The sequence below is a fragment of the Doryrhamphus excisus genome, chromosome 8, assembly GCF_030265055.1.
Source record: "Doryrhamphus excisus isolate RoL2022-K1 chromosome 8, RoL_Dexc_1.0, whole genome shotgun sequence".
Classification (NCBI taxonomy): Eukaryota; Metazoa; Chordata; class Actinopteri; order Syngnathiformes; family Syngnathidae; genus Doryrhamphus; species Doryrhamphus excisus.
This window is the reverse complement of record NC_080473.1, coordinates 6,300,375-6,319,622: the sequence shown is the minus strand read 5'-3', so window position 1 is coordinate 6,319,622 and position 19,248 is coordinate 6,300,375. Positions and strand designations below refer to the sequence as shown.

Below are 19,248 nucleotides of genomic sequence, written 5' to 3'. Positions count from 1 at the left end.
ACGAGCTCGTATAACCATCCATACTTATAAAAGAGCAAATCGAGGTACTTTGTAACAGGACCTAAAGTTGGAAAACACAACAATTTGCAAGAATGTTCAAGTACATCAACAAAAGTTCTATGTTAGTATTACTATTATTATAAGTCTTTTTAAGAAATTTTATGACTGTAATATCGTTTTTTTTTTTTAACATGTGGATCATTTTATATTCTTCTGTATTTTCTCATGCAGTGGCAGGTTGTTGTTTTTTTTAGTACCGGACATCTATTATTATGTGTATTTTTTTAATTTAAAGTATAATAATATTTAGTTGACCTACATACAAGTTACATGTTTTGAAAAAAACAGGTTACTGTCTACTGTAGAGACTCGCACTCACAATCTTCCTGTCTCTTCCCCTCCAAACCCCTCTACTTGCTTGACATTGAAGTTCTCCTCTGACTTCAGATCAACATTGGTAATAAAAGTGACTGTCGTATATTATTATCAGATTAGAGCTCTCTTCAATATGCCTCACGTCCAGTATTACTAAACCCCAAATGGTAGGCATTCAGAAGGCATTTTTGCACAACTGGGGTCTTTTATTGTCGCCTGTGAGACAAGTTGGGGCCAAATGTGGTACGGGTGTGTCTCTAAATGTCAAGGAGACAAACCTGTGGCCAAGTGGTTGCATTGGTTGCCCCACAATGACAGATAGGATAAATTAGGATTAGGTTAGGACAGTGCCGCCATTCAAAGTGAATGGATGGAGAAGAACTATCGTTCATTCCATGTGTTTTAGCCTCAGTAAAGCTTTCACAACCTACACCTGCTACGTCCACGGGAGAGGAGCCGTGGCAGTAAACAATGGGAAAAACCCACACGAGGAAGCTTTGTTTACATAGTCAATCCAAAAGGAGCACTGGAATGTACAAGCTGGGCACCTGCTTATACCATGACAACGCTTCTAAGACAGTTAAAAGAAACACCTGTAAGTTGCAGGACACAGTCCTGTCTTTTGAAATTCAGTTTTCATAAGAACACGCTGTAAAAATGTTATGTTGCATTCATTTGCCACATTTATTGGTTTCCTGGGTCCATGCGATACCCATCTACAAAGCCAATATGCAGCTAAACAAATCATAACCAACAAGTAAGGGGAAAACATGTGGAGGAAATAAGAAAGTAAGCACGTACGAATGCCTGTGACAGCGACAACACTCAGCACTGACATTGGATAATCGGGTGTCACATATCTGTCTCAGCTCCTGTCAGCTTAAAATCATCCATCCAATCATTGATTGAAGTGAGGAATAACAACTAAAAGCATGTTGCAGGTGCGGCACTGCCCCCCCTGATAGCGGGAATGGATGTTTGCATAAGCTCTTGCACCACTGCAGGAGCTTTGGTGTATTGGTGTATAGATGCTAGATCTTCCACTGCATTTGGGTAAAAGCAAAGAGCAACGTACCAGAGAGGTGAAGATGTAGGTGTAGTAGATCGACAACATCCCCAGCTCCGATGCCTGCAGACAAAAGAGGGGAAAGTAAATGAAAGATTTGGATTCGGAGAGAAAAGGCATGAAGACAAATTGCAACGTAGAGCCGGAGAGAGCAACGGATAAGAAGGGGTGAAAGGTCAGTGAACTCGAGCTCCACTCTGCAGCACACTGATCAAATCCCAGCCTTGATAAGAACAGACATTTATCAGACTGCGGCTCGTGGGTGGGGGAGCAATTAAATTTCTGAGGTGAATTAGTATGCCGCTCGACGAGCGTCTGACAATTTGATTAAATCAAAGTCACAGCGGAGAGCGCCTGTGAAGGAGATGGTGAACTTTCCAGAGTCGCTGTCATTAGCCCCGAAAGAGGGTATTGGAACAATCAGACGCAATACTCCCGACATCTGGCAACAAAGACTATAATGACCTTGAAAAACTTAATATCAAAACAAAATATCAGGTGTGTCAAGGTACATGTACAGTACTCCCTTGTTTATGGCGGTTATCGGCTCCAGACGCGACCATGACCAGGATTCCTTGTTTATAAATAGAATATTTTTATAGTTTGAGGATAGAAAACTTATTTACAACCTTCTAAATACACTTTTTAATATTATCAGAGTCAGTGGTGCAGCTTGAGGGCCTGCAAAGCCTGCTCCGCTGGCCTAACTCCTGGAAGTACTGACCTACATTTACATCTTAAATTGTAGTATTTTGTCCACGAAATTCGAGAGGAGTCAGTTGAGGTGGCTCGAGCATCTAGTCCAGATGCCTCCCGGACGCCTCCCTGGTGAGGTGTTCCGGGCATGCCCAGCTGGGAAAAGGCCCCGGGGCAGACTAGGACATGCTAGAGGGATTATGTCTCACAGCTGGCCTGGGAACGCTTTGGTATCCTCCCGGTGGAGCTGGAGGAGGTGGCCGGGGATCGGGAAGTCTGGGCTTCCCTACTGAGACTGCTGCACCCGCGACCTGGACACGGATAAGCGGAGGAAAATGGATGGATGGATGGATGTTGCCCAGTTGTGAGTTTTTGTCCTGTAAAGAGGGACTCTAGACGCCCAACACGTCGGACATTAATTCACTTTACTCACCACTTTATACTGGATTTCAACGTATATACTTTATATACAGTGGTGTTGGACCACATCGTATCACTTTGAAAGTTAAGTCCGAATTTTCAGACTCAAAGATCGGAGCATCAGGACAAAATAAAAGGTATATAAATTCACTTTAATATCTATTAGCAGATGAAATCTCTCTTAAATCTGACCCGGATTTACTGTGTACATGTAATTAGTAGTGTGGCATCACGAGGCTGACATTAAGTGATACTCCATTTTCTTCCCTGGACTTTGTGATGATCAAAACAATGAAAATGTTCTGAAATACTTGGTAGTAGGGTTGTACTGACCAAGGGCTGTGGGTCGATCACAGCTTTTGTTTTGACTTGATGTTAAACCAATGGGAACCAATGACACTATTTCCCCCCGAAAAAAATGCGGTATCAAATTCAAAGTTCAAAGTTCAAGTCCTGTTTTATCAGAATGAATCACAGACTTGATTTGATTCAACCTGAAGTCTTGGTTGCACTTGATTCAAATAAAATGTGCATCCTGTTAATTGTTGTTTACATGTTTATGTCCATATGTAATTTATACCCGATTCCCTTCCCCAAAACAAGAGGAATCTACCAAACGTCACCTGCACTGTCCAGTACCCAGCTGTTTATTTCCCAGACTAAATTTTTGGATAAAAAGAGAATGAAACGTTTTAAGTCACTGAATCATTTAGGATAAATGAACCAATATCGCTCTTGACTCGTGATACCAATGGAATTGTTATTAAAACACCAATGATTCCTTCAAAAGAGATGCACATTTGAAGAGTTTGACCACTTAAAAAAGGTTTCCTTGTGATACGCATGCACAGCAGCTCTGGTCAGTGTTGATCGGGGACAGTGCCCCAAGTTGTAACTGTTCATTTCCTAAAAATAAACTAATCATTTAGATTGCTGAAAGTGTTACTGTTACTGATAATCATAACACAGAGAGAAGCAGAAATGCACTTATCATCATAGAAGCACCATTCCAAGCACAATTCCTCACAATTTCAAATCCTTCTTAAGATGTCTTTGAAAGACCCCTTTGGGTATTTAACCATGCTAACGCAATCCTGTTAAGCAAAAGGAAGTAATGCTGAAGGAATGGAAGATTGTTCAATTAGCAAGCCTTTGGCGAGGTTGCACGCTGTAGCAAGTCGATCCTGCTCGAGGTCTGTGCAGCCGTTCTCTGACTGAACGAGATTACATTCACCGTGCTAACACCGCTGACCTAAACCCCTCGGAATGCTAAACGCAACACAGAGCCAAACCTTTGTCCAGTGAGGGTTTGGATGGAGGATGTACATGGCGGGGCGGGGGCGGGGGGGGGGGGGATGTCTTGCATGACAAAAGGATGATCCAAAAAAGGAGGGTCCCTTTTGGACAAGCCTGGCATCTCTTATCATCATCCTGGCCTGGCAAAAATGTCGGCACACTGCTGTGATATGTTTAGTATTCGCTTGGGATGGGAGGGTGCTGACTTTTACCAGCCTTGTCTAAATGACGTCTCCTGACATCCACAGTGGAACACAAAGGGAGACAAAAAGCATGGCGGATGAAACAAATGACAGGAACATAGGGACTACATATTGAGACACTTATCAAGTATAGCACCTTTGTCAAGCATTGATATCTGCAAGTTTAGGCTGGGGGTGCCCACCAAAGCCTGCACATACAAAAATTAAAGTATGCAGGGGACACTTTAATATTCTTCATAAAATGGCCCCAAAATAGTTGGAAGTTTGTTGGCCAAAGCCTCGTCTTGATGCTGGAATTTGTAGAGTTTAAAAGGGCTTGATGGAAGCTCTGCTGGGAACACGTTTCACGACATCATTTTTATTTTGAAGCCCTAAACTGGATTTTCCTCTTCTGAATCATTTGTTTAAAATATTGGCACAATCAAAAAAAATCTAATGTTTCAAGAATAATTTCAAAACAAACTAAGAAAAGAGCACCTGCCAAACACAAAGTCACAACAAAAACCTGTCCTCTATGAAGTGATGGTCATCATTAAAAAGTAGTGCCGTCAAAGTTAGCGCATTAATAACAAATTAACATTAATTTATTCATTCCTCACAGGGGTCGCGGGGGTGCTGGAGCCTATCCCAGCTGTCTTCGGGCGAGAGGCGGGGTACACCCTGGACTGGTCGCCAGCCAATCACAGGGCACATATAGACAAACAACCATTCACACTCACATTCATACCTATGGACAATTTGGAGTCACCAATTAACCTAGCATGTTTTTGGAATGTGGGAGGAAACCGGAGTACCCGGAGAAAACCCACACATGCACAGGGAGAACATGCAAACTCCACACAAAGATGGCCGAGGGTGGAATCGAACCCTGGTCTCCCAGCTGTGAGGTCTGCGCGCTAACCACTCGACCGCCGTGCTGCCACAAAATAACATAAATTATATAAATATAATGCCAGTATTTGGTCACCACTTACCTTTGTACCATTTCTAGCTATTCATTGGACTTGAATTTCAATGAATGACTGAAGAATTTCTGCGTTCCAAAACATTTGACCGGTATTGTAGGACATATTTTCTAGACACTTGATACTTTTTGGTGCCATCACATCAATCTAAATGCCAAATGTTTGTAACCGCTCCAATTCCTGGAAGTAAACTTCGGTTTCATAGCTCGGTCTGAGCGTTATTGATGGGTTACAAAAGGCGGCAAGAAGTGAGAGACATCCCACTGTGGGCTCCCACTGCTCTTTGGCCCGTGGTTGTCAGGGTTGCTATGGCAACTGGATGACCACTGATGGCAGCCCGAAAGCTTGATTGAGGAGACTCTGAGGAAAAAGGGAATGAGAAAACGGAAAGAAACGCTTCGCCTCTTCCAACCTCATTATGCATCCACTTGACGTCACCCTCAATCTCCCCATCCATCCATCCATCCATCGTCTTGCAAAAATAATGAGGTGTGTATTAATTACATGGAGGCCATATGCCACTGCCAAACATCTGCACTTCGCAGCTCCAACGATCGCCTTTATTGACGCCATCAAGGCTCTTAGAGACATTAAGTCTCCAGTCAAGTGGAGCTTCAGCATTTTAAATGTGTCCAAAGTGTTACTCGTGTTCTGAAAGGTTAATTATGAGCATGTGCTGTAGAGGACGACGTAAGGCTCATATTGTTCTGCTGGAGACAAAGTTTACTGCTCACTAATGATGTCGTAAAAATGTTCTTCCGGAACACAATTCAAAATCATCGCTGTAGTTAGTTGATTTTTGAACAATAGCATACCATGGGACCATGGGACTGTATACGGACTGTATACATTTTAGTCGGTCTGAACTCACCCCCCCCCCCCCCCCCCCCCCATTGGTAACCTCAATATTACTCTACGGGCAGTCGCTAGCAATTGTTTTCCTTATTTAATGGTCTACGCACCGCTAATGTACCATATTTATACTTATTTAATGCTCCATGCTTTCATTGTCTTTTGGACTAACTGTGGGGGCATTTTTCATTCATTGCGTTTGTGTCGTTTGCTTAGACCAGGGGTGTCAAAACTTTTTCCAGCGGAGGCCACATAGTGAGAAATGAAATAATGCAAAGGTCACTTTGACATTTCGTAAAGCAACACATGCAGATACGCTAATGAGTTACGTATGTATAGTTCAAGGAAAAGCAACATCTCACCTTTGTCAAATGGGTGAAAAAGCACATGAACATGTTTTTTGTATTTTCCAAAAATTTTAAATACTTTCTTTTTCAATAATCTTCATTCATTTTCTTTTTGTAAGATTATAGCTTTCTTCACATAATAATTTGACTTTACTTCCATAATAATATACATTTTTTCTCAGCCTAATTTTTAGAAGTAACATTTTTTCTTTAATATTTCAGCTCTCTCGTAGTAAAATGATATTGTTTTCCTTGTTATAGTATGAGTTTGATATCATAAAAATGGCAAACTTTTTTCTCTGCGAAATGTGGATTTTTTTCTTTAAATATTTTGATTTATTTTAGTACAATTTTATTTTAGTTCTTTCCCATTTATGCTGTTTTTTAAATGTATTTTTTACAATTTCCAACTAGTTCAACATTCTTGTAAATTTTAAACTTCTTTCAAAAATATTTGAAATTTATTGTCATAAAACTTTTCTGCAACCTATTTTTTTTTATTTCAACTTTATTCATTGCTGTGTTTCTCATAATATTCGATGAAAAATAGGTCAATTCCTACTATTACTGCTTATTGAATTTTGCCTCATAATATTATGATCTTATTCTCCTAAAATCACAACATTTTCTAGTTCGATTACAATTTTTTCTCTTAATATTTTGGCTTTCTTGTAAAATGTATCCAGATTTTTTCATTTTTGCTGTTGATGTTAAAGTATATTTAAGAAATGCACCAAGGGCCAATAAAAAGAGCAGCGGGCCCCAAATTGAGACTCCTGGGTTAGACGCCTGTGTGTTTACGTCATTGGAGTACATCTTATCATATCAGGAGCTTTAAATTGTTCGCTGGGCAGCGAATCAACGTGCTTGTCAGAGACACAGCATTTAGAAATGATGACTCATGCTTTGAAACTCAATTGTATGCTGTTATGATTTTACTTAATATTTCTGCATGTCACAGCACATTTTATTTATATATGTATTTATTTGTTGTATTTTCTAACTCAATTCGGCTGCCTTTATTTCGGACAATTTTTGTGAGTGCAGACTGATGATGCTGCCAGACCCAGCCAAAAATAGGACAATTTATCTTTCTTGTGATTCGAGACAACAAATGGATTATGGCAGTAAGGAAAAAAAAACACTTTCCTTCTTTGTCTTTGTCTCCTGTGGGAAATACAAGCTACACCTCAATAGATCAGAATGGAAGCCAAACAAAGTATTTCTTGAAGTAAAAGAAGAAGAATACTCTACATATTGAATAAGTTTTAGCCTTCAACACTTCTTGCCGCCAGCATTCCTCCAGTCCTCGGGATGTGGAATGTTTCTGTTTGTGGACCGCACTCACCCGTTCCAGAATGATGTGGGACATGGTGGCGTTGGCGTCAACTATAATGGTGGCGGTCTTGTCGTCTCGTATCTCCTTCAGGAGCGGCGTGGGGTCCTGGCTGTCGTCGAGCATGCGCACTGACAGCGTCTCCTTGGAAATGAGGAACTGCCTGAGGAGCTGCTCCAGGTTCAATAAGCCTGAGACACACACACATACACTTGATGACTTATAATGAAGGCAAGCTCTACAAGGATAACCTTAACAAAAAGTTAAACTTGCACAAGAGTAATTGGTTGCGTGCCGAGTGCAACCACGGCAAAGCATATACAGCGCTGAGGCTAATTTATGGCTAAATTGGAATCTTGTGACATCTCCTTTACTTCTAAACTACTACTAATGGTTCAAATCAGGGGTGTCAAACTCCTGCCACGGGGGGGCCGAGACACTACAGGTTTTCTTCCCAGCCGGTCCCTAAAGCAGGTGATTTCAATGTTGAACCCTCCTTTGGTTTGGGGGAAGGACCTCGTCAATGAAATCACCTGCCGGAGAAACTGGTTGGAAAGAAGACCTGCGCTTTGAATGATGTGCCGCTCCCGAGTCAGGGAGGAAATGGCGGTTCGATCTTTCGTAGGAGTCAATCACAAGCTGCCGGTGCATTCACAACAAACTTGTCAATCCACTGGACATTGCAGGACGTCATTATATAGAACAGTTAACAACATAGTCTGACTCACGGTGTCATCGTCAAGAACACTTGTCTTACAACACTAAATTAATCACACAGCAATTTAACACTCAAATATGAATAATCTACAAACAATATGAATTTGCAATAAAATTAAAACATTTTAAAGTTTTCCCGTATGGCATTGCATCTGAGGAATGCATTCAGTGGGGTACTGCATTGATGTCAGCCTCCCTCTGAGCTTTGGGCTCTGGGTCCCTCTGGTGGACAGATGCAGCATTGCAACATTATATGCTTTTTATCTCCTCTAATTAAATGGTTCTAAAAAAGTGCATTTAAAATGTTGTAAACTCACATCGGTACATATGAGTTATAACCTTTGAGGGTTAAGTTGCTGTGTGATGACTTTTAATGTTTGCAAGATGAAACCGGGAGTCAGAGTGTTATAGTCAGCTTATATAGTTCATTATTGGCTCCTGTCAAAAAAAGAGCTGACTGGTCCTCATGGACTTGTGCACGCCACAATATGGCATTTCACGACATGGCATTTCAATACACCTGTGCACCTCATATCTGTTTTTTCCTCTAAGCCTAGTAGGTGTGGCTTATATATCGGACTGTACAGTCATGTTGCAATACGTAATGTACATGTTTAATAAAGCATAACATTGTTTTTGGACAAAAAAACACAACAGGGGACCAAAACTGCCTTTTCAAAATCGGGGACATGCACCCCCCCACCACAAATTGCGTCCGTAGTCTCACTTGCCATCTTCTACACGTTGGTATTAATAGACAAGCATCCAATGAGATTAAAAGGGATTTGCCTTAATTAAAACATGGACAACTCGATCCAACGGCTCCTGGCAGCATTTAACTAGTCACTTTGCATCCTTACATGAAAGCAAAGAAACCCTGCTGAGAGGTTATTTGCTTCATTTGCCATAAAGGGAAGTCAGAAAACACCACCAAATTCCTCTCGTTTATATCAAACTTATCTTCAGACCACACGCAGTCATGCAAGAACATCAGAACATGAAACACTTATGGTTTTGTTATTAACATAATAACTATCTTTGAGGCTTTTGGTTTGCATGTCGGCATCACAGTCAGGAGGCCATCGGGCCTGTGACACTAATGACAACAAGCAGTGGAGATTATGGATGCTTTTTATGTTAAAGTTGGCTATGTTTTCTTAGAATTTTATGCAAACAAGGCAATGACTCAAAAAAAGCCAATATATTTCAGTCTTTAAATTATTTCAAAGTAGGCCTACACATGTACTCTGCACTTCTGGTAGTTGATTTTTGTTGTTTTAACAGATCAAACATCAAGTGGCTTTCTGCATGGAAGAGTAAAATTGTAAAACTATAAAAACACGTTTTGTGTTAACATTTTTGGCTTTCCGGAACGGACTCATTGGATTTGTCAGACGAAAAATTGTTTTGGTTAACATCCGTTTTGGTTAGAGTCTGACTTCCTGAAACAAATTAATGACACTAACCAAGATTGCACTGTATTTTGAGTGTGTAGCTTCAAGAACCCAGTTTGTGTACTTTACTTATGTTTTTTCTTACATACAGTATATAGGGCATTGTGAAATCTGCTATTTTTTTCCAAATTTCATTATTTTTTCATAGTAGTTGTTTAGAATTCCATTTTTTTACCTTTTTCATGATTATTATAAAATATTCATGAATTAAATGCAAAAATCTGTACATTTATTGATGCAACATATCACCTGGTATATAGTTCATGAGTTCCCAAGGGCTGTGCATGAGTCCGAAGTGCACCAGTGTATCAGTGGCATGGCTACGGCTGCCAAAGCAAATCATGTCGAACAGCATCTGTAATGATGTCTCTACTCTGTGTATTACCAAGCGTGTGTTTGTTTTCCTGCAATGTGGCCGCCCGTGACACTGGACTTCCTCTTCCCAGGCCTTGAACCTGTCAGTTCGGCTCCCTCTGTAGTTACAACACAGAGCGTCTTTGATGAGCTTGAAATAGCTTGGACTAAATCACCCTCCTTGTCTGCCTGCCTGCTTGCTTGCTAGCTTGCATGCATCCACCCTCCGCCGCCTGCTCGCAGGGACATCAAGTACAATTTCACGTCGACTTTATGACATCCGACGGTGAACTGTGCTTGACGTGGCTGTGTACAAATATAGTGACACAAACACACACACACTGGGAAGTTCATGCTCTTCACCATGTTCTGACTGAATTGCATTTTGTTTAGTTTCCATCCAATGAAAACATGCAGCTCAACATAAAAACATGTAAGTGATATGTTGGGTATTTCGAAACAGATGCCGCAAGACTTGTAGCCACTTTCACACAGATATACTCCAAAACCGACAGACTTAGTAGCAGACCTAGGATTTACCGTACATCTGTGCATTGAAAACGCAAATGCAATTTTTACACAGGACATGGAAAAAGGCATTTCTACTTGAGAAAATAGCGTATTTTTTGGCTCCATGCTGGATGTTTGCAGCCCCAGGTTGTCTTTCATGTGTCACCATCGTGTATGTTAGAGCAGCATGATGCTGCAAACAATGCAAATTACAATCATCTTGCTGAGAACTGAGATTGGGAGCACTTTTGTCACACATGCACAGTCTTTAAAGGGCAAAATATTGGTATTAGGTGTCATTTTCTGTCAGTTATTGGCACTGTCATGATCTCTGATTGAGCTGATTTTTGAGCTGCAAAGCAAGCAAGGCCTCTTGCAGATGATCAATGCTGCTGAGATTGAGCGCAGCAAGACTTCTTTAAAGATCCTGAGAGTTATGGAACAAAAAAGTAAAGTGGCTCAGGGCTGGAGGATCTGATGGGTGCAATAAATTACTTACTCATTTTTTTGTCTTTCAATTTCTTTTTCAGTTCTGCTGGAAACTCCTTAGGACCCAGAAGTTCAAAATGTCAATTATTGCAATTTTTCCAACTGGTCTTAAAATTTTGATCCGGAGTGTCCATCATGTTCAGGGCAGTGTACTATCATTTTAAGAAACAATCCTCATTGTGTTATTCTACTGTAAAGACACTTCTCATGATATTTCTACAGTTTTACATGTGAGGTCCCATGAGGGACATTTTGATGGAAATGAATTGAAAAAGACAAAGACAAGTAAAAAACAAGGCATTGTCACTCATTCCACATTATATTCACGTAAGAGAGACAAGTATATATAAGTATAATAATGGTCCGCATGCTGGGGGACAATGTAGGACAGTGTGGAACAATGTAGGACAGTGTAGGACAATGTAGGACAGTTGTCGACAGGACAGTTTAGGACAGTGTAGGACAGTGTAAAACAGTGTAGGACAGTGTAGTCAATGTAGGACAGTGTAGGACAATGTAGGACAGTGTAGAACAATGTGGGACAGGACAGTTTGGGACAGTGTAGGATAATGTAGGACAGTTTAGGATAGGACAGTTTAGGACATTGTAGGACAGTGTAAGACAGTGTAGTCCAGTGTAGTCAATGTAGGACAGTGTAGGACAATGTAGGACAGGACAGTTTGGGACAATGTAGGACAGTGTAGGACAATGTAGGACAGTGTAGGACAGTGTAGGACAGTGAAGGACAGTGTAGAACAATGTAGGACAGTGTAGACCTATGTAGGACAGTGTATGGCAATGTACGACAGGACAGTTTAGGACAGTGTAGACCAGTGTAGGACAGTGTAGGACAGTGTAGGACAGTGTAGGACAATATAGACCTATGTAGGGCAGTGTAGGACAGTGTAGAACATTGTAGGGCAATGTACAACAGGACAGTTTAGGACAGTGTAGGACAATGTAGGACAGTGTAGACCAGTGTAGGACAGTCCTTGAGTCAAATGGAACTATTTATTTGTGATGCAGTTCTTGAAGCAAAATGGCCGATATTTGTTCATTCATGTTTGTGTGAATGGAGATCCCTTTGTTGTCCGTGCGGCCGTAGTTTGTATGCAAGATGGCACAGGAAGAAAAGCGAGAGCTAAAGCTGCTGCATACAGTGGAGGCAATAAATGTTACAGTAGCAGAGAGTGAACTCCACAATGTGTGTAGGTGAATAATGTATTACCTTTGTGATGACTCATCATTTGGCCTCAGGCAGAGTAAAGACCTTCTTTTATACGACTTTGCTACCAATGTGAACTTTGAAATGTTATCGAGGATATATGCCTAAATATTGATGTGCCAGCGGAATCGCTGTCCCATTAACCCAGAAAAACCACGATGGAAGGTACCGTAATTCATCATCGCCTTTCCATCAGGTGCATTCACCTGACACAATGCAGTGCAGTTGAAGGTTCTAGCGTCAAGATGTAGGTCAAAGCACGGAGGTTTATCGCAGGAAGAAAAGCTATATTCATCCTGCATATCGGGATGTAACGGTGCGCCACAATCACGGTTTGTACATACTTCAGTTTCAAGGTCGTGATTTAGTACAGTGGGGGGGGAGGGCACAAAATGTAAACATCTGTTTACTTTTTTTGTAAGCAGCCTTCATTCATTCATTCATTTTCTACCGCTTTTTCCTCACGAGGGTCGCGGGGGGTGCTGGAGCCTATCCCAGCTGTCTTCGGGCGAGAGGCGGAGTACACCCTGGACTGGTCACCAGCCAATCACAGGGCACATATAGACAAACAACCATTCACACTCACATTCATACCTATGGACAATTTGGAGTTGCTAATTAACCTAGCATGTTTTTGGAATGTGGGAGGAAACCGAAGTCCCCAGAGAAAACCCACGCATGCATGGGGAGAACATGCAAACGCCACACAGAGATTGAACCCTGGTCTCCTAGCTGTGAGGTCTGCGCGCTAATCACCCGACCGCCGTGCAGCCTTAATGACTTGTATTCACATTTCATCATTGACTACATCATCACACATTTCACCAGAAGGTGAAAATGCTCCTAAACAGGAACTTGGTATACCTTGGTACTGTACCGAATATTCTACGAATACATGTACTGTTACACAAGTACTGGCAAATATTTCCCACTTAGCAATACCGTTATTTGCATTCAATTGTATGCATTGGCTTGTATCATGATGATAGTCATTTCCCTGCGTCGTGCAGCCCCCATCTGGACGTGGTCCGCCACAGGCTGCCACCTGAGATGATAAATAGTTGTTGTCTTGTTATTCTTATCCACTACATTGCCTCCCAAGCGCTCACTTTCAGGATTTATGCTCCACTTCAATTTGGTGTCATTATATAGCACTCACTCCACCGCAATGTTCACCTTGAAGAAAAATGGGATTCCCGCACCAATCTTAGGGGCGGGTGGGCGTGTTCACATCAACACTTATTCTGAATGGGATGGGGGGAAAAGTCCTACCGAAAATGATTGGTAAATCACAACATACTTTTCTGAACATGTGCTGCTTCACAATGTCACAGTACTTGTTGGAGGTCTTGAACCGAAGCTCCCGGTGCGAGTAGCACTCATGCTACAGCTGCAATTATCTTGATATTTACTTTAGACAATAATGGCAGCGTGCTGAGTCATTTTCAGTGAATAGAAAATATATAGACTACGGATGTATAATGTAAAATGACAGATATTAGATTTTCTTGACTAAAAAACACAATAAATGAAAATACTGTATCTTGCCTCTGATGCATACCTCAGAACAGCATAATGTATTTATTAATTTGTGTTTTGATTGCCAATTTCATCTATCATTAAAAAGACAGAACCCAATAGAAGAGTAATAGAAGACATTTGCTCTCGAGCACACTTCCATCTGTCCACGAAAGCAAATCCTAATCGACCAAATCAGTGTTTCCCAACTCCTACTCAGCCACGGTACATCTTTTATACGTTTTACATGTACGTCTTTTATATGAGACATGGCCACACAAAAATTGCCATCACATATTATTGTCACCTTCTTAAAATAATAAGCATATAGGCAATTTTACCAGAGGTGGGCAGCATCATAGGGAGTTGATTTAGGCAAAAGAAATACACTTTTTTTAAATTGTCCAATAAAATGAATGGCATGATTGGAGCAAGACAATTTGTGTACCTTTTGCTATCTAGTGGAAGGTCATTTAATGGATCTGCCTGTCACTATACTGCATGTCGCTGGCATACAGTAGATGAATAAATACATTATTTGGACTGCAATCATTTTTGGACCAATAATCCTATTTTCAGGACTCTAAGTTACACTTTCTTCATAGTGTGCAAATACAGTCATCAGTTGTTTATTGTGGTTAATTTCCAGACCTGACCGTGATAAGTGAATTTCTGCAAAGTAGAAATCCTTATTTCTGAATGGAATATTTTCATTTTTATGGCATTGTTCACTACTTTCTAATATTATTAGTCAATATAATAACAAAATAACACAGACTCACACGTCTTCTTCCATAACATTGATTCATGTATTAAACAGGTAGATTTTGATTATATCCATGTACTCAATAAATGTGACTTATTTCAGCTTTTATAGGCTACTTGGTGTGTAAACATTGCCCTCTCCCTTTGCCTTTGTCTTCTTGTCTTTTGACTTGGAGCGACGCCATGACACTCGCTGCGATGATGGCTCCAGGATAAATACCGTGCAACTTAGTCCCCACACCTGACGATCTCCCATGGTATATACTAATGGTTGGGAATCACTGGACTAACTTGAGTAATTACCAAAAAAAAGCACCTCCACTGCAGGTTAATTACCATCTTCATCCCGACTGTATACTGTACAAACTCAGCCCTGCAATTATGCTCATCTTGTCGGCTTTGCACACGTTTGTGTATACTCATTAGATGGTTGTCACCTCTTTCCCCGACTGCCACTGATTGGAGGTTACCAGTGGGGATTTTTATGTCAAGTGTCACAGAAGGAGACAGTAGACAAACCAATTATCAAATGACAGGGAAATACGGTTCCCTAAAAAGAACAGTAGGATTTTCAAGTCCTTGCTCTTGCTTTTTTGTGGACAAAACCTTGGCATTTCCCCCCCCAAAAAAACATTATTTCATGATGTAACGCGGCCATACTGCATTTTTTCTGGTTTGAGAAATGATTTCTATTCATTTGTTTCAATTGTGCAAGATGAAAATGATCACAAATTGTTGTTGGTGGAAAGGTCGTACTGATTGCGCTACATGTCGTCGTTGCACACTATCACGTGAGCATTGTGAGTCAAAGTTTGGGTTGGAATAATAGTGCTACCCTGTGGTGTACTTGTCAGGAAACTAATAGCAGGGATGCCAATGTTTTGACACGTTTTCACCTGGTTCCGAGCAGCGATTGAGGACACAAAGCCACACACATTGTACAGCAGGGGTGTCCAAAGTGTGGCCCATGGCTAAAAGCCAGCAGTCATTTTACAAGAATACCTTCAAAATATTCAGAGAAAAGTCATAATTTTATGAGAGAGTAGCACAGTACTATGAAGAGGAAAAATTATGATATTTTTGTAGCATAAAGTTGAAATATTAACTCATTAATACCAAAGACGTTCCAGTTTTAAGCCATCAGTACAGCCACAAAGTGGCAGAAGTTAATTTGATAAGAACTCGGCATGGATCTCTTGCATACAGAAAACACACTTGACAGAAACCAAGAAGTGGAAGAGCATGGAGTAGTGTAGCGTGTAGAAGATGAGCATTGTAGGGTACACAACTATTTGAAGTTTGGGAAGCACTGATGTAGATTAACATCAAATGGTGTACAAAAAAACGCCATTTGGGCAAAGCTCCGCCTCCGTGTATGCACAGCCATGTCTGGAGCAGATCCCTGAATTGGTCACCTTCTACTATGCTAAAGTTTTTTGTGGATGCAACTCAAGGCTTGGCCGCCACTTGTGGCATTTTCAAGTGAATGAGAAAGGGTCTCTTGAGAACGTGGAATCAATATAGCAATTTTGTGGACACTGGCTTCAATGTATGAATCCACCTTCCTCGGTCCAATCACGATACTTCACCTCACCTGTTGAACAGCATCCTCAACTAAACCCTCTCTCCTCTTCCTTCATTTCCTCTTCAGTCGTCTTTCAGCCCAGCAACACACTGCCAGAGGTGGGTAAATAATGCTTCAAATTGGTTTCTTTAGTCCCAACAAGCCAAAGTCGATGTCTAAAGGGCGCCTGAGAGGCCAGCGTTGTTATTACCATTATTTGGGGCCAAACGCTGTAAGCTGTAATAAACAACTCTCTTGTTACAGGATCAGCATTTGGGGTGCACACGGGCGAGAAAATGCAATATTTGGAAATAATCTCATTTGCAAATAATATGCATTGACACATGGGTACCGCTGCTATGCAAAATTCACTTTTCAATAAGGATACATTTTGTTTTTCTAAAAACTGAAAGCTGCTTTACAACAAAATCAGTATAACAGAGCAATAAAATACATAAAATATCAATCATGTGGAAGGATACCTGAGCACTGAATGGAATGTGGAGATTAAACATTGAAATCCAGTTTACACAAAGGTGGCTTCAAGCATGGGTTTGGAAGGTGCACAGATTAGTGCAGGTTTTGGCGGGTGGGTGTGGGGGGGGGGGGGGGGGGGGGGTGTTCCGTGCTTGGTCATTGAGGGTGGTAAAAAGAAATTGGCCTCAGATGAGCGAAGGGACGGTTTGGGGAGTACGGATGTAGAAGGTCTGTGAGGTAGGGAGGAGCCGGGTTGTGTAGTGCTTTGATAGTGAGTAAAAGTATTTTGAATACTGCATTGGACTGCGAAACTGTGGAGGTTTGAGTTCTGAATATACTTTAATTAGGGTGTGCATGAAAGTCCAAGGAAAATTAAAATCAACTAAATTATGCTTTTTCCATTTTTCTGATCTATAAATGTAATTAGAATGTTGTATTCTCATGTTGAACCATGCCAAAGTTTGCCAAGTTTGGGATGACTCAAAACGCTCGCTTTCGAAGGGCGTTGCAAAACCGGAGGTCTGTGATGTCACAAATGGACGGGAATCCTTATGTGGGCATCAGACTTGGTTTACAGAACCACCAATGTCACTTCCTGTCCACCTGCCACTCTAGGGAACACATTTATAGCAACACACACTAATGTTATTTATGTGTTAAATTGCTTATTTCCTCTAATTATATGGGGTAATATGAATCCAGAAGTGACTTCTATTGGGGTGTGACAGCTCTAATAATGTTAAACAGGTTGTAAACAGGTGTTTTATGCTACAAGTGCATTAAATTCATAAATAAGAAATCCTACTCATCACGGTCGGGTCTGGAACCAATGAAGATAAACGAGGGACTACTGCAGATGTAAAAAACGGATAAAGTGCACGATACTGCTACCTCTCAGACACACACACATACAAACACAGCTCATTAGCATTAAAGCTACAAACATCCAGTAGGGATTGCTAAAACACTGTCCAAATCACAGCAACAAGGCGAGATTTTGGCCAACAAACTACTTTAATGTACCTTTACCTTTAATGTAGTGTGACCACGCCCTTCGGTTGCAATGTAGCGTTCGTAAGCTCAACAACAACACGCTGAGATAGTGGAGTCGGGTGGTTCAGAATGTCTCCATGCCGTCTGTGGGCTGTTTGATATACGGTTAGAGTATTTGTGCTGCTCAAAGCATTAAGCTGACTGTGAGGGAAAAAAGGTTAGCTGGTGCCACTCAGGGTCACGCTGCCTTTGTCTGGGGAGTTGTAATTACTGCTCGCTGGACTACAAGAGGGTGGGAACAGGCCATGATTTAATCTTCCTTTCTATTTAGGATAGAAAGGAAGGCTTTTTTGAGGCCATTCAGTTTAGTATCTTTAGAATCTGCCTTTGACAAGGAGGTGCTGAGATCAATGCTGGCCTCAACTGCACAGCTTGTTCATTTTTTCTTTGCTTGGTTTTTCCTTTCTGTCAATCGGAAGTCTTTCTGGAGTAGTAGACAGATTTTTCTCCATGCTATATTTCATTTGAATTTAAAATGACAATGATGGAGAGCAGGTTGTTTATTTTGGGATGTTGGCATCACACACGTTCTGTGGATTGCAGCAAAGTGTCAGCAAGGTGAGATGTTGATGAAGTGCCGCATCTGTTAGCGAAACATCGTTGCTGTGCATCGGGAAAGGCAACACATCTTAAAGGATAACACGCTGTTTGTACCATGTTGACAGGCGTAGGGATGGTGCTGTGTGAACATTCTCCCCAGGTGTGTTTTGTCATGCGGGCGTTGATGCTGTACTCACAGTCGGCCTGTGCACAGATGAGGCATGCGGCGGTGCTGTTAAAGAAGGTGAGAAGGCTGGCTACAGCCAGGCTGACATCCGAGTTGGTTGGCCTCAGGTCCAGAGTGGTGAACCGAGGGAACTGGACCTTTAGAATGTCTTCTGGAGCCACCTTCACGTAGGGCACCTGCACACAGACAGAAACTGGTTTGACAACAAGACTATGGAGACTTTGGGATTCCAGGTGACATGAAAACCATATTAATGTACTGTACTAATGGAAACTTGAGGATAAATCAACATCAAATACAAAAGCATGTTAGGAATCACGCACTTAATACACAATACCAAGCTTGTGATGATGATTTGTGAGGAGGAAATCAAATTGATAAATTAGGCGTAAAAACTGTACTGGCTTCATTTTTCATTAAGTCATCAGAAATCAGACGATGGGCAAGAAAAGGAAAGCGAGCCAAGGCCGTCAATAAGAATCAATAAATACGATTGTCCTGTCCACTTCAGTGGGACACCCAATCTTCGAATTGATTGACTTGTTTTTCTCCGCGTTATGAAAACAGTGCCTTCCCTTATGACCACTAATTCATTTAGCCGATACCGACCACCAGTGTACCCAAAGGTGTGTCTTACACAGATGAAATCAGCAGCCAGTCAGATACTGCGTTGCCTGAGAGGAACGAGGGGCGAGAGCGGGTGGCAGGTGTTGGGTCGGTCAGCTGGCAAGACATTAGGGTGGAGCTCAGCGGGGCTTGAAGGGGATACTGAGGACGTGCGAATAATGTAGCCGGAGTGTGAGAAGAGGAACACAGAAGGGACCCTCTTCATCATGGCA

At 41.4% G+C, this 19,248-nt stretch overlaps 1 protein-coding gene and 1 long non-coding RNA gene across 6 annotated transcripts in view; one reads left to right on the top strand and one right to left on the bottom strand.

Moving 5' to 3' along the window:
- Positions 1 to 19,248, bottom strand: part of grik4 (glutamate receptor, ionotropic, kainate 4) — a 272,858-nt gene that overhangs the window by 76,563 nt on the left and 177,047 nt on the right. For 3 of the 5 annotated variants that reach the window (XM_058079390.1, XM_058079391.1, XM_058079392.1), the window contains 3 exons: positions 18,420 to 18,585; positions 7,569 to 7,747; positions 1,451 to 1,504 (listed from right to left, as the gene is read on the bottom strand). In XM_058079390.1, the coding sequence (XP_057935373.1) occupies positions 1,451 to 1,504; positions 7,569 to 7,747; positions 18,420 to 18,585 (399 nt within the window). The other 2 variants (XM_058079394.1, XM_058079393.1) reach the window with 2 other exon arrangements.
- The window catches only part of LOC131134288 (uncharacterized), a 45,849-nt gene continuing 27,996 nt past the window's right edge, over positions 1,396 to 19,248 (top strand). Inside the window, exons 1-2 of the long non-coding RNA XR_009131376.1 lie at positions 1,396 to 1,616; positions 7,650 to 7,736. This is a non-coding gene — a long non-coding RNA (uncharacterized LOC131134288). The remainder of the gene's footprint in view (positions 1,617 to 7,649; positions 7,737 to 19,248) is intronic.